This window comes from Scyliorhinus torazame, chromosome 14 (assembly GCF_047496885.1).
Source record: "Scyliorhinus torazame isolate Kashiwa2021f chromosome 14, sScyTor2.1, whole genome shotgun sequence".
NCBI lineage: Eukaryota > Metazoa > Chordata > Chondrichthyes > Carcharhiniformes > Scyliorhinidae > Scyliorhinus > Scyliorhinus torazame.
The window spans coordinates 212075634-212098440 of NC_092720.1; the positions used below are offsets into that span (position 1 = coordinate 212075634).

The following is a 22807-nucleotide window of genomic DNA, read 5'->3' on the forward strand; positions in this document are numbered from 1 at the left end:
GGGAATTAAAGAAATCACAAGGAATGGGAATTGGAGAGTTGGCAAGGAATGGGAATTGGGTAGATGGCAAGGAATAGGAATCGGAGAGATCACATGGAATGGGAATTGGAGAGATGGCAGGGAATGGGAATTAAAGAGATCACAAGGAATGGGAATCGGAGAGATGGCAAGGAATGGGAATTGGAAAGATGGCAAGGAATGGGATTTGGAGAGATCACAAGCAATGGGAATTGGAGAGATCACAAGGAATAGGAATTGGAGAGTTGGCAAGGAATGGGAATTACAAAGAGATCACAAGGAATGGGAATTGGAGAGATGGCAAGGAATGGGAATCGGAGAGATCACAAGGATTGGGAATTGGAGAGGTGGCAAGGAATGGGAATTAAAGAGATCACAAGGAATGGGAATTGGAGAGATGGCAAGGAATGGGAATTACAAAGAGATCACAAGGAATGGGAATTGGAGAGATGGCAAGGAATGGGAATTAAAGAGATCACGAGAAATGGGAATCGGAGAGATGGGAAGGAATGGGAATCAGAGAGATTACAAGGAATGGGAATCGGAGAGATGGCAAGGAATGAGATACAGAGATGGCAAGGAATGGGAATTAAAGAGATCACAAGGAATGGGAATCGGAGAGATGGCAAGTAATGGGAATTGGAGAGATGGCAAGGAATGGGAATTGGAGAGATGGCAAGGAATGAGAATTGGAGAGATGGCAAGGAATGAGAATCAAAGGGGTCACAAGGAATGGGAATCAGAGAGATCACCAGGAATGGGAATCGGAGAGATGGCAAGGAATGGGAATCGGAGAGATGGCAAGGAATGGGAATTGGTGAGAGTTAAAGAATGGGAATTGGAGAGATGGCATGGAATGCAAATCGGAGCAATGGCAAGGAATGGGAATTGGAGAGTTAAGGAATGGGAATTGGGGAGATGGCAAGGAATGGGAATTGGGGCGATGGCAAGGAATGGGAATTGGAGAGGTGGCAAGGAATGGGAATTAAAGAGATCACAAGGAATGGGAATTGGAGAGATGGCAAGGAATGGGAATCAGAGAGATTACAAGGAATGGGAATCGGAGAGATGGCAAGGAATGAGATACAGAGATGGCAAGGAATGGGAATTAAAGAGATCACAAGGAATGGGAATCGGAGAGATGGCAAGTAATGGGAATTGGAGAGATGGCAAGGAATGGGAATTGGAGAGATGGCAAGGAATGAGAATCAAAGGGGTCACAAGGAATGGGAATCAGAGAGATCACCAGGAATGGGAATCGGAGAGATGGCAAGGAATGGGAATCGGAGAGATGGCAAGGAATGGGAATTGGTGAGAGTTAAAGAATGGGAATTGGAGAGATGGCATGGAATGCAAATCGGAGCAATGGCAAGGAATGGGAATTGGAGAGTTAAGGAATGGGAATTGGGGAGATGGCAAGGAATGGGAATCGGGGCGATGGCAAGGAATGGGAATCGGAGAGATGGCAAGGAATGGGAATTGGTGAGAGTTAAAGAATGGGAATTGGAGAGATGGCATGGAATGCAAATCGGAGAAATGGCAAGGAATGGGAATTGGAGAGTTAAGGAATGGGAATTGGGGAGATGGCAAGGAATGGGAATTGGAGAGATGGCAAGGAATGGGAATCGGGGAGATTGCAAGGAATGGGAATTGGGGAGATTGCAAGGAATGGGAATTGGGGAGATGGCAAGGAATGGGAATTGGAGAGATGGCAAGGAATGGGAATTGGAGAGATCACAAGGAATGGGAATCGGGGAGATTGCAAGAAATGGGAATTGGAGAGATGGCAAGGAATGGGAATTGGAGAGATGGCAAGGAATGGGAATTAAAGAGAGGGCAAGGAATGAGAATTGGAGAGATGGCAAGGAATGGCAATCGGAGAGACGGCAAGGAATGGGAATTACAAAGAGATCACAAGGAATGGGAATTGGAGAGATGGCAAGGAATGGGAATTAAAGAGATCACAAGAAATGGGAATCGGAGAGATGGCAAGGAATGGGAATCAGAGAGATTACAAGGAATGGGAATCGGAGAGATGGCAAGGAATGAGATACAGAGATGGCAAGGAATGGGAATTAAAGAGATCACAAGGAATGGGAATCGGAGAGATGGCAAGTAATGGGAATTGGAGAGATGGCAAGGAATGGGAATTGGAGAGATGGCAAGGAATGAGAATTGGAGAGATGGCAAGGAATGAGAATCAAAGGGGTCACAAGGAATGGGAATCAGAGAGATCACCAGGAATGGGAATCGGAGAGATGGCAAGGAATGGGAATCGGAGAGATGGCAAGGAATGGGAATTGGTGAGAGTTAAAGAATGGGAATTGGAGAGATGGCATGGAATGCAAATCGGAGCAATGGCAAGGAATGGGAATTGGAGAGTTAAGGAATGGGAATTGGGGAGATGGCAAGGAATGGGAATTGGGGCGATGGCAAGGAATGGGAATTGGAGAGGTGGCAAGGAATGGGAATTAAAGAGATCACAAGGAATGGGAATTGGAGAGATGGCAAGGAATGGGAATCAGAGAGATTACAAGGAATGGGAATCGGAGAGATGGCAAGGAATGAGATACAGAGATGGCAAGGAATGGGAATTAAAGAGATCACAAGGAATGGGAATCGGAGAGATGGCAAGTAATGGGAATTGGAGAGATGGCAAGGAATGGGAATCGGAGAGATGGCAAGGAATGGGAATTGGTGAGAGTTAAAGAATGGGAATTGGAGAGATGGCATGGAATGCAAATCGGAGCAATGGCAAGGAATGGGAATTGGAGAGTTAAGGAATGGGAATTGGGGAGATGGCAAGGAATGGGAATCGGGGCGATGGCAAGGAATGGGAATCGGAGAGATGGCAAGGAATGGGAATTGGTGAGAGTTAAAGAATGGGAATTGGAGAGTTAAGGAATGGGAATTGGGGAGATGGCAAGGAATGGGAATTGGAGAGATGGCAAGGAATGGGAATCGGGGAGATTGCAAGGAATGGGAATTGGGGAGATTGCAAGGAATGGGAATTGGGGAGATGGCAAGGAATGGGAATTGGAGAGATGGCAAGGAATGGGAATTGGAGAGATCACAAGGAATGGGAATCGGGGAGATTGCAAGAAATGGGAATTGGAGAGATGGCAAGGAATGGGAATTGGAGAGATGGCAAGGAATGGGAATTAAAGAGAGGGCAAGGAATGAGAATTGGAGAGATGGCAAGGAATGGGAATCGGAGAGATGGCAAGGAATGGGAATCGGAGAGACGGCAAGGAATGGGAATTGGAGAGATGGCAAGGAATGGGAATTAAAGAGTTCACAAGGAATGGGAATTGGGGAGATCGCAAGGAATGCGAATTGGAGAGATGGCAAGGAATGGGAATTGGAGAGATGTCAAGGAATGGGAATTGGAGAAATGGCAAGGAATGAGATAGAATCATCCTTGGTTGAGGGCAGATGTGTATAATTATTTGGAGGATGTAAATATATAATAGAGAGATAGTTTCCGGACAGGGAAGGATAAGTCTTCTGTCATGCAGAGAACCTTCAGGAGCCATTCCTTGCGCAAGCTTTATGGAGCTTGGTGTTGAGGAGGATGTTTCTGCAACTCTCAGGACTCAAGGTATAGCTGGTCTGAAGCCTATGGCCTACTGTCCCCATGAATCACATGAGCATGTCATAGGCTTCAGCCTTCAGGCCAGAGGCATCCTGCTGAATTGCTGAGGCGATCTCACTGCAGCAGCGCTGTTTTAAGAAGGAAATATTTGCCTTCTCCATTCAGGAAAGGTTGAGGAAATATTTCCCATCAGATCTTCCGTCGCAGCCGGTGTACCTTTGGTGGTGGCAGTTGAGGACAGGGGGGTTGTGTGACGACCGCTGGAAATCCCGTAGAGGTAGAAGGTGTACTTGGTAGTAGGCCTGAGGCCTGTGACGGTATGGGATCGACTGTGGCCACTCATGAACAGTTTCCGCACCTCCTCCAAGCCCTGGGCTCTGTACTGCACGGCGTAAGAATCAAAGTCCCTCTTGGCTAACCAGGACAGCCTAACCGAGTGAGGCGTCAGGGCCAAAGCGGAAAGGCTGCCTAACTCCACCGTGTGGTTAGGCTCCATGACAACCGTTCCTGTGGGAGCTACAACAACAACATGCATTTGTATAGCGCCTTTGTAAGGAGTAAAATGCACCCTTTGGACACTTCATACGAGCTACCTTTAAAACCCAATCTCCTATGTTCATGGCGACATACTATCCTGTTGAAATGCGTCGAGAAAGTATGAATAAATAATTTGCGCAGAAAACAAGAGTTAAAATAATAAAGTGTGCATGAACACACCCCTCTCATTGATTTGAAATAAAACAATACCTGCTGTTGTCACTACACTGGTCAGTGGCTTTGTGCGCTGGCCCTTAGTGACCCCATAGAGACGAACAGTGTAGACGGTGGTAGGCCTCAGGCCTTTGATGACGGAGGACCGTTGGTTGCCAGCCATTGTGAGGTTGTGCACCCCCTGGGGCTCTGCACTGCTGTACTGTATCAGAAAGGAATCAAAGCCTTTGCTTGCCGTCCAGGAGAGTTTGAAGGATTGAGTCGTGATGTGAGAGACAGAAATGTCGCCAAGTTTACTTGGCTTCACAGTGTCTTTAACTGCAGAGGCTAAGAAAGGGGGAAAAGAAAAGGAAACATTTTACTGGGTGGCAAGGGCGATCCTGAGGCCAAGGTGGCAGGCTCCGAGTTGTGACTAAGTTCTAGCCACAGCTTGCGTGTTCAGATAAACTTGGGCGGCATCCATCATTGACACTCACTTCCTCAGAGAAACACTTCATAAAAGCCAAGAGGCTTTGGAACATAGGGTCAGGAACATGCCCAGTCTACAGCTCGTCCATTCTGCCATTCAAACAGATCGCAGCTAACCTCTGTCTTCAATTGACACCATTTCACCCACCGTAAGCTCCCTGACCCTCACCCAACAAAAATCTTGCAGTCTCAAAACTGACCCATTTTGGCCAAAGAGGTCCAGATTTCCACCACCCTTTGGGTGAAAAATGAATCCTGTTTCATTCCCAACCGCCTTGTTCCAATTTTAAGATGAAACCCCAAACAGTTTATCTTATTAATCAGTTTGAACATACCGATCACACCTTTCAAACTTAAGGGATCAAAGCCAAGATGATTCAAAACTATCCTCGTAGGTTAACTCACTAATCATAGAAAACCCCCGAATGTTCGGACATAATTCTATAATGTAAAGTTATCGTTCCATTTTCCTCGTGGTTCTTGAATAGAAGGACACAAATACAGAGCAAATCAAACTCACTGAGATAGAAAAAGAGAGCAGCAGATATGTCACCTTTGAATTCTTGGCTGGAACCCCTTGGTTACAGCCCAACCCTCCCACCACCCCCACTCACCCTCCCCTTATTGCCCAGAATATGACTGGTACACTGTCTTACTGAGAGAGGCCTTGTGTCTATGGCAACTGAGGTGTAGAATATTGGAAGTGACTCCAATTAGACCGGTGCAAATTGAAAGGAGCACAGACTGTTGAGGCCCTAACTAATTTACTCAATCAATTACTCGAATCCTATTGGTCTGTCAGAGAAAATTTAAGGAATAGATTTCATTTTCAAGATGAAGAAGAACACAAATTACAAAGTGTTACTCTTTCTGAGTGGAAATACCTGAGGTGTTGGCTGAAGTGGTCAGTAGCCTGGTGCGTTGGCCACCAGTCACCCCGTAGAGATAGAGCCTGTAGACGGTGGTAGGCCTCAGGCCTGTGATGATGATGGATCGACGGTCACCGGTTACCGTGAGATTTCTCACATCCTCAGAGCCCTCGAGCCGGTATTCGATGAGAAAGGAGTCATAGGTCCTCTCTGTTTGCCAGGAGAGTTCGAGAGAATGGACCGTGACCTTAGACACTGAGACATTGCCTACACCTGCTACCGCAATCGGTCCATGACCCTCTTTATCTGTGGAGACTACAATTTAAAATAAAAACAACGACCATTAATCGGCCCTCTGGCCACACCCTGAGTAGAAAAGATAGAGTGAGTTATAAACAACAAATCCCAATGAGGAGAGGTAGAGAGAGAGGAACAATCTTTAATGATCTGAGATTACATCCTCTCTGTCCCAGTATGGAAATCACTCCAGCATTGACGGAGCATTTGGCTGATTGAAGATGCTTTGAATGTCAATGTTGCTTCAAGGAATAGAAGGTTTAATGGCAGCTCACCAGCAGCTAAAGCAGATTGTGAGAGTAACAACAAATTGCATTTATCTAGCACCTTTAGAGTCATCAAATGGCCCGAGGAAATTCATGGGAGCATTTTCAGACAGAATTTGACACCAAGCCACTTAAAGAGATATCGCAACAAGTAACTCTAAGTTTGGCCAAAGAGATAGAATTTAAGGAGCATCTTAATGAAGGTGAATGAGTATCTGACTGTCCGGCTCACTAACAACACCCTCCCCCATTGACTGGAACACAGTCTCGGCCTATCTCTGTTATTGGTCCAGACTGATCAGCATCTCCCATAAAAGTTTAGGGATTGAAAAGAGAGAGGGAATAACGACAGCCTATAAGCCCATAGGATCTGGGAATAAAAAAACTATGGAAATATTTTCCCTCAGAAAGAATCCGGGTAAGAAACGAGGAAAATATTTTTTGCTGACTGGCCATAGTGAAAGACGGAGAATGGAGATATTTCACTGTGAATCCCAGTGATGATTGGCTGAACGATAGGTACCTCTTGTGGTGATTACCACTGTCGATGGTGCTGAGCGTTGGCCTCTGGAAACCCCGTAGACATAGATGGTGTATTTGGTGTTGGGCCTCAGTCCTGTGATGAGGTAGGAGCGGCGATGGGCTGTCACCGTCAGGGTCCGCACACTCTGGGAGCCCTGGGCTCTGTACTGGATCAGGAAGGAGCTAAAGACCAGCCGTGTCGTCCAGGAGACCCGCACCGAGTGGGCAGTCACCTCAGAAACGGAGAGAGCGGCCAGTTTAACGGGTTTGACCGCGTCTTTAACTGCGGGGGCTTGAAGGAGGAGGGAAGAGAGGAAAGAACAGAAGGAAAATATTCACCAGAGGGTCGGGTCTGAGCACAGGACAACAAAGTCAGAGAAAAAACAGAGAAAAATCAGTAGTTAAAACAAATCCTGCCAATCAGAAACACTCCTGCGTAACTCCCTACTCAGTCTGTAAGATACACGCGGATGCTGAAATCCATCTCAATCACTATGACACATCTAATTCAACTGCGACCCTCTAATTCCTCTCCTCACAGTAAACAATGTAACAGTGGGGGTGGGAGTGTCTAACCTGCACTGTGTGACGCAGAACGTGTTAGTGGACCTTTCGGGGATGTATATGGAAGAGGGCGGCAGATGCTAAAGAGTTTACCATCAGCTCTTCACAGAAAACTCTGTCTGTTCTGCAAATTACACTGTTTGAAAGAATGGCTTTGATTGGATATAGAACCTCGTTCTCCAGCAACTTCCCAGTGTTCCTCACAGTGAAGCGAGCTGCCATTGTTATTCGGGATAATTGACAAAGAACAATGAGGCTAATTACAGGTTATCCGGGTGACAATTCTATGGGGTTGAGGTGTTAAACAACTTCAAACTTGCATTCATTTAGGGTGGCATGTGACGCAGTGGATAGCACTGGGACCGCAGAGCTGAGGACTCGGGTTCGAATCCCGGCCCTGGGTCACAGTCCGTGCGGTGTTTGCACATTCGCCCCGTGTCTGCGTGGGTTTCACCCCCACAACCCAAAGATGTGCAGGTTAGGTGGATTGGTCACGCTAAATTGCCCCTTCATTGGAAAACAAAATAATTGGGTACTCTTAATTTTTTTAAAAACTTGCATTCATTTTGTGCCTTTAACATGGGAAAATCAGCCAGGACACCGGGAATACCAAACAGGAATCTGTAATATTTGACAGAATATCAGCATTTTAACGAGGCGGAAGGAGGCCATTCGCCCATTGAGTCTGTACTGGCTCTCCAAATGAGCATCGTGACTTAGTGCCATCCCTCAGCCTTTTCCCCTGTAACCCCTGCACATTGATTCTGTTCAAATCATCCATAGAACCCTACAGTGCAGATGGAGACCATTCGGCCCATCGAGTACGCACCGACCCTTTGAAAGAGAACCCTTTCAAGGCCCTTCTTTTGTAAATCACATTAAATCTGTGCCCCCTTGTTCTTGATCCTTTTACGAGCGGGAACAGTGTCTCCGTGTCTACTCTGCCCAGCCCCCTCATGATTTGGAACATCTCTATGAAATCTCCTCTCGACCTTCTTCTCTCCAAGGAGAACGGTCCCAACTTCTCCAATCTATCCTCATAACTGAAGTTTCTCATCCCTGGAACCATTCCTGTAAACCACTTCTGCCCTCTCTCCAATGTGCTCACATCCTCCCTTGCGGGGCGGCCTCGTGGAGGACGGCAACCGTGTCATTTACGCGGCGCCGCTTTTACTCGCGCCAAGGTCCGGCGCGTGTAAATGACGCAACGCCGCTCCTAGCCCTATAGTGTGGTGGCCAGAATTGTACACCATGGACGCAATTCTCCCATCTAAGTCAGACTAAGTCCCGATGCCGGAGTGAAAACCGGAGTGTTTCACTCCGGCGTCGGAGGCCGCTCCCAGCCCCCTATTCTTCCGCCCCCAGGGGGCTAGGAGCGGCGTTGCGTCATTTACACGCGCCGGACCTTGGCGCGAGTAAAAGCGGCGCCGCGTAAATGACACGGTTGCCGTCCTCCACGAGGCCGCCCCGCAAGAAGATGTTGGATGGATCTCGCAGGGCGACAGAGGAAAGGAGATCTTCCTTCAGAGAGGCCGGCCCACCGATCGGTGGCCACCGATCGCGGGCCAGACCTCTTTTGAAGCCCCCCCCCCCCCCCTCCGGTGCAGGAACCCCACTCACCCCCCCCCACACAGGTCGCCCCCCCAGCGTTCCCGCGCTGTTCACGCCGGCAGCGACCAGTTGTGGATGGCGCTGGCGGGAAGCCATCATGTTGGGCAGGCCGCTCGGCCCATCCGGGCCGGAGAATCGCCGCTCGCCCGTTACAAACGACGAGCAGCGATTCTCCCAGCGGCCAGCCGTGATTCTCGCCGCGCCGGTTTAGGGGGGGTGGGAGAATCGCGTGCGGGTGCCGGGGCGGGACTCCCGCTGCGCCCCAGCGAATCTCCCACCCGGCGTGGGGGGGGCGGGGGAATTCTGCCCCCAATTCCAGCTGAGGTCTAACTTGTCTTTTGTATAAATTCAGCATAACCTCCTTGCTCTTATACTCTGGACGGGATACTCTAATCCTGCGGCAGAGTGTCCATGCCATCGGAAACGCCGTTGCGTTTTACGACAGCGGGAACGGGCCGCTCCCAGGACTAATTCTGGCCCCTATAGGGGGCCGGCAGGGCGCTGGAGAGGTTTGCGCTGCTTCAGCTGCTGATTTTGACGTGAACTTGGCGCCACGGGATCCGCGCATGCGCAGGGGCCTCCTTCAACGTGCCGGCCCTGACGCAACATGGCGCAGGGCTGCAGGGGCCGGCGCGTAGAAAAAGAGGCCCTCAGCCAGAGAGACCGGCCCGCTGATGGGTGGGACCCGATCGTGGGCCAGGCCACATTGCCCCCCCCCCGGGGGTCGGAACCCCACAGGCCGGTACCCGACCCTTCAACGCCGAGGTCCCGCTGGCTCAGAGCAGGTTAGGACAGTGCCGGCAGGACATCAGGGCCGGAGAATCGCGGGGGGGGGGGGCCGCGTAGAGTGGCCCACGACTGGCGCCGCGTCAACCACACCGGCGCCAGTGGTGCCAATTTTCCGCTCTGCGGCGAATCACGTGCCGGCGTCGGGAGGTGTGGCCCGGTCGCGGGGATTCTCCGGCCCGGCCCAGGGTTGGGAGAATCCCGCCCTCTCTGTCCCTATTAATAAAGCCCAGATCACTATACGCTCAATTAATTGCTCTCTCCACCTGCCATCGTCAGTGATCTGAGCACATATACTCCCAGGTTCTCTGCTCCTGCACCCCTTTAGAATTGCACCTCTTATTTTTTATTGTCTCTCCATGTTCATCCTGTCAAAATGCACCTCACACTTCTCCATATTGAACTTCATCTGCCACCTGTCTGCCCACTCCAACAACTTGGCCATGCCTTTGGGAAGTTCTACACTGTCTCCTCAGCAGTTTACAATGCTTCCAGGTTTTGTGTCATCTGAACATTTTGAAACTGTTCCCGCCACACCAAGATCTGGATCATGGAGGGCCCCAATCCAACTCCTGAGAACATCTTCCTTTGTTCCGAAAAATAACCATTGGCCATTAATCTCTGCTTCCTATTATTCAGCCAATTTTGTAACAGGATGCCAGGAATATTGACCAGGACATTGGGAACATTGGACCGGACAACAGAAATATATGACAGCACAGTGCAGAACACTGACCAGTCAGCTGGAGAATGCTGAACGGGACAGTGTGGAACATTGGATGGGATACTGTGTCATGGTGAGGGGGGATTTTTCCGGCCGTTCTGACCAGCGGGATATTTCAGTCCCGCCAATGGCAGATCGGTGGGTGGGGGCTGGGTCGATTCGATGGGAAATCCCAATGACAGTCCTGGGACCAGATAATTCCGATGCTTGGCCAATTGCGCGCCACGTCCCGCCACTGGCAATCAGTCGGGGGGTGGTGGGGGGGGAGTAACCCCCCATGATGATGAGATGATTGATTCCCAGCATTTGGATCAAGCTGATCGAACGCTTTGCAAATATCAATCGCTTGTACATAAAAACTATTCCTGGAGTTCAGAGCAGCAGGTCTGTCAGCTTTGAATCCCTGTGGACAGGGAGAGGCCCACCCCCAAATGCCCAGGACATGCGGGTACATGAGGTTCTCATGCTAGGAAATACCCCATATCTTTGTCGAGAGAGTGATTCCTCTTGTTGGACCTGTTGGAGAGCGCCCACTTCCACCGTAAACAATTTCCCTCATTTCATTGGTCTGACAGAGTAAAATTAAAGAATACATTTATTTTTGTCTCGCCAAGGAAGCAGCAGAAATTACAAAGTGTTACTCTTTCTGAGTGGAAATACCTGAGGTGTTGGCTGAAGTGGTCAGTGGCCTGGTGCGTTGGCCACCAGTCACCCCATAGAGATGGAGCCTGTAGACGGTGGTAGGCCTCAGGCCTGTGATGATGGTGGATCGATGGTCACCAGTTACTGTGAGATTTCTCACATCTTCAGAGCCCTCAAGCCCATATTCGATGAGAAAGGAGTCATAGGTCCTCGCGATTTGCCAGGAGAGTTCGAGGGAGTGGGCCGTGACCTTAGACACGGAGACATTGTCCACAACCGCCACCGTGATTGGCCTCTGACTCTCTTTATCTGTGGAGGCTACAGTTTAAAGTAAAAACATCGATCATTAATCGGCCCTCTGGCCACACCCTCAGGAGAAAAATGAGTGAATTTTGGACTGGAAATGGAGGAAAAAGCAAATCCCAATGAGGAGAGGCAGAGAGAGGAACTGTCTGTAACAGGTCTGAGATTCACCCCTTTCTATCCCAGCGCAGAAATCACTCCAGCATTGACAGAGAATTCAGCAGATTAAAGATGCTTCAAAAGTCAGTGTTGCTGGGAGGAATAGAGGATTTAACGGCACCTCACCAGCAACTAAAGCAGATTGTGAGAATAACAACAAATTGCATTTATCTAGCACCATTAGAGCCATCAAATGTCCCGATGAACATCACGGGAGCGTTTGTGGACAGAATCTGACACTGATCCACTTGAGATGTCACAACAAGTAACTATTAGCTTGGTCAAAGAGGTAGAATGTTCGGAGCTTCTTAAAGCAGGATAGAGGATTGGAGAGAGGTTTAGGAATATTAATAGAAGTGTAATAATGTCCATTATTACTATGCATAGACCAGGTTCGGTCAAGCTAAGCTCTGGATCTCTTTAACCTTTATGTCACTGAGTCAGACAAGCTCTGACGGAGTGACAGGAAACTCACACCTCACTATATTACTGTGGGGACATCGGGCATCACAACAGCGAGAATTCAATGTCCGGGTCAGGTTACTTGTAAATCTAAAAGGTGTATCACTGAATTCCGGAGTGTGACTGGGTTTAATAACACAATTCTGGAAAGTGTGAAAATCCCCTGGGCCGGATGGGATTTATCCTAGTATTCTCTGGGAAGCTAGGGAGGAGATTGCTGAGCCTTTGGCCTTGATCTTTAAGTCATCTTTGTCTACAGGAATAGTACCAGAAGACTAGAGGATAGCAAATGTTGTCCCCTTGTTCAAGAAGGGGAGTAGAGACAACCCCGGTAACGATAGACCAGTGAGCCTTACTTCTGTTGTGGGCAAAATCTTGGAAAGGTTTATAAGAGATAGGGTGTATAATCATCTGGAAAGGAATAATTTGATTAGAGATAGTCAACACGGTTTTGTGAAGGGTAGGTCGAGTCTCACAAACCTTATTGAGTTCTTTGAGAAGGTGGCCAAACAGGTGGATGAGGGTAAAGCAGTTGATGTGGTGTATATGGATTTCAGTAAAGCGTTTGATAAGGTTCCCCACGTTAGGCTACTGCAGAAAATACGGAGGAATGGGATTCAGGGAGATTTAGCAGTTTGGATCAGAAATTGGCTAGTTGGAAGAAGACAAAGGGTGGTGGTTGATGGGAAGTGTTCAGACTGGAGTCCAGTTACTAGTGGTGCACCATAAGTATATGTTTTGGGGCCACTGCTGTTTGTCATTTTTATAAATGACTTGGAGGAGGGCGTAGAAGGATGGATGAGTAAATTTGCAGATGACACTAAAGTCGGTGGAGTTGTGGACAGTGTGGAAGGATGTTACAAGTTACAGAGGGACATAGATAAGCTGCAGCGCTGGGCTGAGAGGAGGCAAATGGAGTTTAATGCAGAAAAGTGTGAGGTGATTCATTTTGGAAGGAATAACAGGAAGACTGAGTACTGGGCTAATGGTAAGATTCTTGGCAGTGTGGATGAGCAGAGAGATCTCGGTGTCCATGTACATAGATCCCTGAAAGTTGCCATCCAGGTTGAGAGGGTTGTTAAGAAGGCGTACGGTGTGTTAGCTTTTATTGGTAGAGGGATTGAGTTTCGGAGCCATGAGGTCATGTTGCAGCTGTACAAAACTCTGGTGCGGCCGCATTTGGAGTATTGCGTGCAATTCGGGTCGCCGCATTATAGAAAGGATGTGGAAGCATTGGAAAGGGTGCAGAGGAGATTTACCAGAATGTTGCCTGGTATGGAGGAAAGATCTTATGAGGAAAGGCTGAGGGACTGGAGGCTGTTTTCGTTAGAGAGATGAAGGTTAAGAGGTGACTTAATTGAGGCATACAAGATGATCAGAGGATTGGATAGGGTGGACGGTGAGAGCCTTTTTCCTCGGATGGTGGTGTCTAGCACGAGGGGACATAGCTTTAAATTGAGGGGAGATAGATATAGGACAGATGTCAGAGGTAGGTTCTTTACTCAGAGAGTAGTAAGGGCATGGAATGCCCTGCCTGCAACAGTAGTGGACTCGCCAACACTAAGGGCATTCAAATGGTCATTGGATAGGCATATGGACGATAAGGGAATAGTGTAGATGGGCTTTAGAGTGGTTTCACAGGTCGGCGCAACAGCGAGGGCCGAAGGGCCTGTACTGCGATGTTCTATGTTCTATGATATCCTGCCCAGTTCAGTCTGTCAAGAATCACTCAAAGGGCGATTCACACCTCAGCTTCACACCAAAACAAATAGTTCAGTCGGGACATCGCAGATTAACAAGAGAGAGAGAGAATCAGAATGCAATTTACTCCAGTTCAAACACAGACAATTAACCTGGAATAAACACATCTCAGGCTGAAACCTTCCCAGAAATACCCAAGACACGGTGGCTGTTATTAGCAGGAATGAAGGTGGAAGGATGACAGAATGATCCAGCAAAGAGGCCAGTCAGTCCTTCTTGCCTGTGCCATATTTTTGAAAGATCTTTCCAATTAGTCCCACCATGCCTGCCCTTTCCCCATGGCCCTGTCAATCGTTCCCCTTCAACTATGTATCAAAGACTCTTTCACCTTTAACTATTCAACAGTGTTTTTCCATGTCATTGTGTAAAGAAATGTTCCTCATGTTGTCTCTGTTTCTTTTACCAATCACCGTCAATCGGTGTCTTCTGGTTACCGACCCTCCTGCCCGTGGAAACAGTTTGGAATCACTGCTTACAGCACATAAGGAGGCCATTCAGCCCGTTGTCTCCCTGTTGGGTTTTCTGCCAGAGCAATTCACTGCTCCCCCACTCTTTTCCCTGTAACTCTGCAAATCTTCCCTCTTCAGGAAATTATCCAATTTCCTTTTGACAACCTCTCTTGAATCTGTCTCCCCCACGCTCTCAGGCAATATGATCGTTTATCCTTTGTCTGTGAACCCTTCAAAATGTTAAACATCTCTTTCAACTATCTCCTTCGCCTTACTCCAAGGAGAATGTTCTGAGTTTCTCCTGACTCTCCACAGAAATTAAGTTCCCCCTCTCTGGAACAATGCCAGGAAATAGCCACTGCTTCCTATGTCTAAAATTGTGATTCCCTAAGGATAAAGAGATTGACAGAAACGAGGAGAAGGAAATTCCTCCTCTTTGACCATGTTCGCGAGGTCTGGCTTGATGGAAGAGCCCATAGTAAAGTCGGAGACACATCATCGTCCCCTTGGCCAATGGGACCTTCGGCCCTTGTTCCAGGTGGAATAGGTCATGGAAGAACGATTGGCCAACTATGATGTGTCGCTGAGTTTCCTGACAGAACAAACACAAAGTTGATCAGGATAAAGCCATTGGGTTGCACATGATTCACAAGATGAACCAAAGGAGGATATTTATACTCAAGCCCCCACCATTGTGGGCATGTGATATAAATATATATGAGCCTGCACATCCCCAAAGGAAGGGATGAGAGCTGATTTGAAAGCCTCAATGTCGATATACCTTGATAACTTGGTGCCATAGCTTGTGCCTTTGTGGCAGTGTATATCCGAGAATCCGACTGTCCGGCTCACTGGTTGTCCACTCACTGAGAAGAAGCCTGAATTTCTCGTTCTGTCAGTTGTCAGTTCAGAGTGACTGCCATTCGCCATCGCAACCGATCAAAGCTTGGCGATGGAAAAGAGGGATTAACGACTGTGTATAAGCCCATCGAAGATGGGAAGAAAAAGCCGATGGAAATATTTTCCCTCAGAAAGAATCCGGGTAAGAAACGAGGAAAATATTTTTTGCTGACTGGCCATAGTGAAAGACGGAGAATGGAGATATTTCACTGTGAATCCCGGTGATGATTGGCTGAACGATAGGTACCTCTTGTGGTGATTACCACTGTCGATGGTGCTGAGCGTTGGCCTCTGGAAACCCCGTAGACATAGATGGTGTATTTGGTGTTGGGCCTCAGTCCTGTGATGAGGTAGGAGCGGCGATGGGCTGTCACCGTCAGGGTCCGCACACTCTGGGAGCCCTGGGCTCTGTACTGGATCAGGAAGGAGCTAAAGACCAGCCGTGTCGTCCAGGAGACCCGCACCGAGTGGGCAGTCACCTCGGAAACGGAGAGAGCGGCCAGTTTAACGGGTTTGACCGCGTCTTTATCTGTGGGGGCTTGAAGGAGGAGGGAAGAGAGGAAAGAACAGAAGGAAAATATTCACCAGAGGGTCAAGTCCAAACCCAGATCAGCAAAGTCAGAGAAAAATCTGCAACCAAAACGGTTCCCGCCAATCAGAATCACTTCTGCGTGACTCCCTATTCAGTCTGTAAGATACTCATGGATGCTGAAGTCCATCACCACATTATTTACTGATCTGGATCGTGAAGATATATCAGGAAAAGCAAGGGTCTCAAGACTGACTCCCAGGGAAGACAAATACAGACCTTCCTCCAGCCTGAAAAATCCATTGACCATCACCCTCTGCTTCCTGTTAAACAGCCAATTTTGTAACAGGACACCAGGAATATTGACCAGTACATTGGGAATATTGGTTAGGAGAACAGAAATATAAGACCGGACAGGGCAGAATATTGACCAATCAACAGGAGAGTATTGGATTGGTCAGTGTGGAATATTGGGTGTGATACTGTGTCATGCGGGGATGTTCCCGCCATTGTCACCTGCAGGATATTCCGGACATGCCGATGGGAGACTCCGGTGTGTGTTTCTCGGCAGTGCGGGCTCGCAATCCCATTGGCAGCACCGGGACCAGATGATCTCACTGGCCAACAGCACGCTTCCTCGCGCCGGGTCAGAAACACATCGCGGGAGTGCGGAAAATCCCCTCTGCTGTTTGAGATGATTGATTTCAGACACTTGGGGAAAGCTGATCAAATGCTTTGTAAATAGCAATTGCTTGTACATAAAAGAGCTTCCTGGAGTTCAGAGCAGCAGATCTGTCAGTTTTAATCCCTGTGGACAGGGACGCGCCCTTCCCAAAGTGTCCAGGACATGCCGGGTCCATTAGGCTCCCCTGCTGGGAAGCGTACCGTATCTATGGCAATAGAGTGATTCCAGTTGTTGGACCTGTGTAAGGTTAAAACGATTGTGCTCACTTCATGAGATTTCACTGCAAACAATTTCCCTCATTTCATTGGTCTGAGAGTAAAATTAAAGAATACATTTATTTTTTTCTCGCAGCGGAAGCAGCAGAAATTGCAAAGTGTTACTCTTTCTGAGTGGAAATACCTGAGGTGTTGGCTGAAGTGGTCAGTGGCCTGGTGCGTTGGCCACCAGTCACCCCGTAGAGATAGAGCCTGTAGACGGTGGTAGGCCTCAGGCCTGTGATGATGGTGGATCGATGGTCACCAGTTACTGTGAGATTTCTCACATCTTCAGAGCCCTCAAGCCCATATTCGATGAGAAAGGAGTCATAGGTCCTCGCGATTTGCCAGGAGAGTTCGAGGGAGTGGGCCGTGACCTTAGACACGGAGACATTGTCCACAACCGCCACCGTGATTGGCCTCTGACTCTCTTTATCTGTGGAGGCTACAGTTTAAAGTAAAAACATCGATCATTAATCGGCCCTCTGGCCACACCCTGAGGAGAAAAATGAGTGAATTTTGGACTGGAAATGGAGTAAAAAGCAAATCCCAATGAGGAGAGGCAGAGAGAGGAACTGTCTGTAACAGGTCTGAGATTCACCCCTTTCTATCCCAGCGCAGAAATCACTCCAGCATTGACAGAGAATTCAGCAGATTAAAGATGCTTCAAAAGTCAGTGTTGCCTCGAGGAATAGAAGAGTGAACGGCACCTCACCAGCAACTAAAGCAGATTGTGAGAACGACGACAAATTGCATTTATATAGCACCATTAGATTCATCAAATGTCTCGATGAACATCACGGGAGTGTTTTTGGACAGAATCTGACACTGATCCACTTAACGAGCACGGGCAGCACGATAGCCACTGTCCGTACGGAGTCTGCACATCCTCCCCGTGTGTGCGTGGGTTTCCTCCGGGTGCTCCGGTTTCCTCCCACAGTTCAAAGATGTGCAGGTTAGGTGGAATGGCTGTCATAAATTGCCCTTAGCGTCCAAAATTGCCCTTAGTGTTGGGTGGGGTTACTGGGTTACGGGGATAGGGTGGAGGTGTTGACCTTGGGTAGGGTGCTCTTTCCAAGAGCCGGTGCAGACTCGATGGGCCGAATGCACTGTAGATTCTATGAAAGAGATGTCACAACAAGTAACTATTAGCTTGGTCAAAGAGGTAGAATGTTAGGAGCTTCTTAAAGCAGGATAGAGGATTGGAGAGAGGTTTAGGAATATTGACTGAAGTGTAATAATGTCCATTATTACTATGCATAGACCGGGTTCGGTCGAGGTAAGCTCTGGATCTCTTTAACCTTTATGTCACTGAGTCAGACAAGCTCTGACGGAGTGACAGGAAACTCACACCTCACTATATTACTGTGGGGACATCGGGCATCACAACAGCGAGAATTCAATGTCCGGGTCAGGCTACTTGTAAATCTAAAAGGTGTTTCACTGAATTCCGGAGTGTGACTGGGTTTAATAACACAATTCTGGAAAGTGTGAAAATAGATAAGTCCCCTGGGCCGGATGGGATTTATCCTAGTATTCTCTGGGAAGCTAGGGAGGAGATTTCTGAGCCTTTGGCTTTGATCTTTAAGTCATCTTTGTCTACAGGAATAGTGCCAGAAGACTAGAGGACAGCAAATGTTGTCCCCTTGTTCAAGAAGGGGAGTAGAGACAACCCCGGTAACGATAGACCAGTGAGCCTTACTTCTGTTGTGGGCAAAATCTTGGAAAGGTTTATAAGAGATAGGGTGTATAATCATCTGGAAAGGAATAATTTGATTAGAGATAGTCAACATGGTTTTGTGAAGGGTAGGTCGTGCCTCACAAACCATATTGAGTTCTTTGAGTAGGTGGCCAAACAGGTGGATGAGGGTAAAGCAGTTGATGTGGTGTATATGGATTTCAGTAAAGCGTTTGATAAGGTTCCCCACGGTAGGCTACTGCAGAAAATACGGAGGAATGGGATTCAGAGAGATTTAGCAGTTTGGATCAGAAATTGGCTAGTTGGAAGAAGACAAAGGGTGGTGATTGATGGGAAGTGTTCAGACTGGAGTCCAGTTACTAGTGGTGCACCACAAGGATCTGTTTTGGGGCCACTGCTGTTTGTCATTTTTATAAATGACCTGGAGGAGGGCGTAGAAGGATGGATGAGTAAATTTGCAGATGACACTAAAGTCGGTGGAGTTGTGGACAGTGCGGAAGGGTGTTACAAGTTACAGAGGGACATAGATAAGCTACAGCGCTGGGCAGAGAGGTGGCAAATGGAGTTTAATGCAGAAAAGTGTGAGGTGATTCATTTTGGAAGGAATAACAGGAAGACAGAGTACTGGGCTAATGGTAAGATTCTTGGCAGTGTGGATGAGCAGAGAGATCTCGGTGTCCATGTACATAGATCCCTGAAGGTTGCCACCCAGGTTGAGAGGGTTGTTAAGAAGGCGTACGTTGTGTTAGCTTTTATTGGTAGAGGGATTGAGTTTCGGAGCCATGAGGTCATGTTGCAGCTGTACAAAACTCTGGTGCGGCCGCATTTGGAGTATTGCGTGCAATTCTGGTCGCCGCATTATAGAAAGGATGTGGAAGCATTGGAAAGGGTGCAGAGGAAATTTACCAGAATGTTGCCTGGTATGGAGGGAAGATCTTATGAGGAAAGGCTGAGGGACTGGAGGCTGTTTTCGTTAGAAGAAGGTTAAGAGGTGACTTAATTTAGGCATACAAGATGATCAGAGGATTAGATAGAGTGGACGGTGAGAGCCTTTTTCCTCGGATGGTGATGTCTAGCACGAGGGGACATAGCTTTAAATTGAGGGGAGATAGATATAGGACAGATGTCAGAGGTAGGTTCTTTACTCAGAGAGTAGTAAGGGCGTGGAATGCCCTGCCTGCAACAGTAGTGGACTCACCAACACTAAGGGCATTCAAATGGTCATTGGATAGGCATATGGACGATAAGGGAATAGTGTAGATGGGCTTTAGAGTGGTTTCACAGTTCGGCGCAACATCGAGGGCCGAAGGGCCTGTACTGCGCTGTAATGTTCTATGTTCTATGATATCCTGCCCAGTTCAGTCTGTCAAGAATCACTCAAAGGGCGATTCACACCTCAGCTTCACAACAAAACAAATAGTTCAGTCGGGACATCGCAGATTAACAAGAGAGAGAGAGAATCAGAATGCAATTTACTCCAGTTCAAACACAGACAATTAACCTGGAATAAACACATCTCAGGCTGAAACCTTCCCAGAAATACCCAAGACACGGTGGCTGTTATTAGCAGGAATGAAGGCGGAAGGATGACAGAATGATCCAGCAAAGAGGCCAGTCAGTCCTTCTTGCCTGTGCCATATTTTTGAAAGATCTTTCCAATTAGTCCCACCATGCCTGCCCTTTCCCCATGGCCCTGTCAATCGTTCCCCTTCAACTATGTATCAAAGACTCTTTCACCTTTAACTATTCAACAGTGTTTTTCCATGTCATTGTGTAAAGAAATGTTCCTCATGTTGTCTCTGTTTCTTTTACCAATCACCGTCAATCGGTGTCTTCTGGTTACCGACCCTCCTGCCCGTGGAAACAGTTTGGAATCTCTGCTTACAGCACATAAGGAGGCCATTCAGCCCGTTGTCGCCCTGTTGGGTTTTCTGCCAGAGCAATTCACGGCTGCCCCTCCCCCACTCTTTTCCCTATAACTCTGCAAATTATCCAATTTCCTTTTGACAACCTCTCTTGAATCTGTCTCCCCCACGCTCTCAGGCAATATGATCGTTTATCCTTTGTCTGTGAACCCTTCAAAATGTTAAACATCTCTTTCAACTATCTCCTTCGCCTTACTCCAAGGAGAATGTTCTGAGTTTCTCCTGACTCTCCACAGAAATTAAGTTCCCCCTCTCTGGAACAATGCCAGGAAATAGCCACTGCTTCCTATGTCTAAAATTGTGATTCCCTGAGGAGAATGAGATTGACAGAAACGAGGAGAAGGAAATTCCTCCTCTTTGACCATGTTCGCGAGGCCTGGCTTGATGGAAGAGCCCATAGTAAAGTCGGAGACACATCATCGTCCCCTTGGCCAATGGGGACCTTCGGCCCTTGTTCCAGGTGGAATAGGTCATGGAAGAACGATTGGCCAACTATGATGTGTCGCTGAGTTTCCTGACAGAACAAACACAAAGTTGATCAGGATAAAGCCATTGGGTTGCACATGATTCACAAGATGAACCAAAGGAGGATATTTATACTCAAGCCCCCACCATTGTGGGCATGTGATATAAATATATATGAGCCTGCACATCCCCAAAGGAAGGGATGCGAGCTGATTTGAAAGCCTCAATGTCGATATACCTTGATAACTTGGTGCCATAGCTTGTGCCTTTGTGGCAGTGTATATCCGAGAATCCGACTGTCCGGCTCACTGGTTGTCCACTCACTGAGAAGAAGCCTGAATTTCTCGTTCTGTCAGTTGTCAGTTCAGAGTGACTGCCATTCGCCATCGCAACCGATCAAAGCTTGGCGATGGAAAAGAGGGATTAACGACTGTGTATAAGCCCATCGAAGATGGGAAGAAAAAGCCGATGGAAATATTTTCCCTCAGAAAGAATCCGGGTAAGAAACGAGGAAAATATTTTTTGCTGACTGGCCACAGTGAAAGACGGAGAATGGAGATATTTCACTGTGAATCCCGGTGATGATTGGCTGAACGATAGGTACCTCTTGTGGTGATTACCACTGTCGATGGTGCTGAGCGTTGGCCTCTGGAAACCCCGTAGACATAGATGGTGTATTTGGTGTTGGGCCTCAGTCCTGTGATGAGGTAGGAGCGGCGATGGGCTGTCACCGTCAGGGTCCGCACACTCTGGGAGCCCTGGGCTCTGTACTGGATCAGGAAGGAGCTAAAGACCAGCCGTGTCGTCCAGGAGACCCGCACCGAGTGGGCAGTCACCTCGGAAACGGAGAGAGCGGCCAGTTTAATGGGTTTGACCGCGTCTTTATCTGTGGGGGCTTGAAGGAGGAGGGAGGGGAGGAAAGAACAGAAGGAAAATATTCACCAGAGGGTCGAGTCTGAGCACAGGACAAAAAAGTCAGAGAAAAACCAGCAGCCAAAACGGTTCCCGCCAATCAGAATCACTTTTGCACGACTCCCTATTCGGTCTGTAAGATACTCATGAATGCTGACATCCATCTCAGTCGCTGGGACACATATTATCCACCTGCACCCTATATCCCTCTCTCCCCTCAAGGTAAAAAATGTAACAGTGGGGTGGGATTGTATAACCTTCGCTGTGGGAGAGGGAGCATCCCTGTCTCCGAGTGCTCATGACATGCCTGACACATTAAGCCCGATATCTATGGCAATAGTGTGATTTCTGTTGGACTTGAGCAAATTGGAAACCAGGGCAGCCACTTCTGAGATGTGTCTGCAAACAATTTCCCTCATCTCATTGGTCTGTTGGAGAAAGGTTAAGGAGGAGATTTCCTTTTTCTCTGCGGTGAAGCAACAGAAATTACAAAGTCTCACCGGGAAATATTGGACAGGACACCAGGAATATTGCAAAGGGCTCTGGGAATATTGGACACAACACCAGGAAATACTAGCCACACCACTGGGAATACTAGAAAGAACACTAGGTGAATAGTTGCCTGGCCAACAGGGAATATTATCAGGATGCTGGGAATATTGGCTGGGACACCAGGTAATGGTGGGGATTCTCATAGCAAGTTAAAAACATTTTTAAAATTCATTTACAGGATGTGGGTGTCGCTGGTTGGCCAGCATTTATTGCTCATCCATAGTTGCTCTTCAGAAGGTGGTGGTGAGTTGTCTTCTTGAGCCGCTGCAGTCCCTGAGGTGTAGGTACACCCACTGTGCTGTTGGAGCGGGAGTTCCAGGATTTTGTCCCAGCAACAATGAAGGAACGGCGACATATTTCCAAGTCAGGGTGGTGAGTGAATTGGAGGGGAACCTCCAGGTGTTGGGGCTCCCAGGTATCTGCTGCTCCCACCAAACACATCTTCCCTTCACTCCCTCTGGCAGCATTCCGCAGAGACCATTCCCTCTGAGATAATCTAGTCCACCCCTCCACCATACCCTACACCTCTCCCATCACCCATGGCACCTTCCCGTGCAATCGCAGAAGGTGTAACACCTGCCCCTTTACCTCTTCCATGCTTAACATCCCAGGCCCAAAACACTCATTCCAGGTTAAGCAGCGTTTCACTTGCACCTTTTTCAATTTGGTCTATTGCATT

At 48.1% G+C, this 22807-nt stretch overlaps 1 protein-coding gene across 7 annotated transcripts in view; it reads right to left on the reverse strand.

Moving 5' to 3' along the window:
• LOC140390470 (tenascin-X-like) overlaps positions 1 to 22807 on the reverse strand; it is a 321608-nt gene that overhangs the window by 58591 nt on the left and 240210 nt on the right. For all 7 annotated transcript variants that reach the window (XM_072475624.1, XM_072475623.1, XM_072475622.1 and 4 more), the window contains 8 exons: positions 21269 to 21559; positions 16721 to 17020; positions 15355 to 15645; positions 11092 to 11391; positions 6748 to 7038; positions 5677 to 5976; positions 4361 to 4651; positions 3830 to 4129 (listed from right to left, as the gene is read on the reverse strand). In XM_072475624.1, coding sequence (XP_072331725.1) covers positions 3830 to 4129; positions 4361 to 4651; positions 5677 to 5976; positions 6748 to 7038; positions 11092 to 11391; positions 15355 to 15645; positions 16721 to 17020; positions 21269 to 21559 — 2364 coding nt within the window. The remainder of the gene's footprint in view (positions 1 to 3829; positions 4130 to 4360; positions 4652 to 5676; positions 5977 to 6747; positions 7039 to 11091; positions 11392 to 15354; positions 15646 to 16720; positions 17021 to 21268; positions 21560 to 22807) is intronic.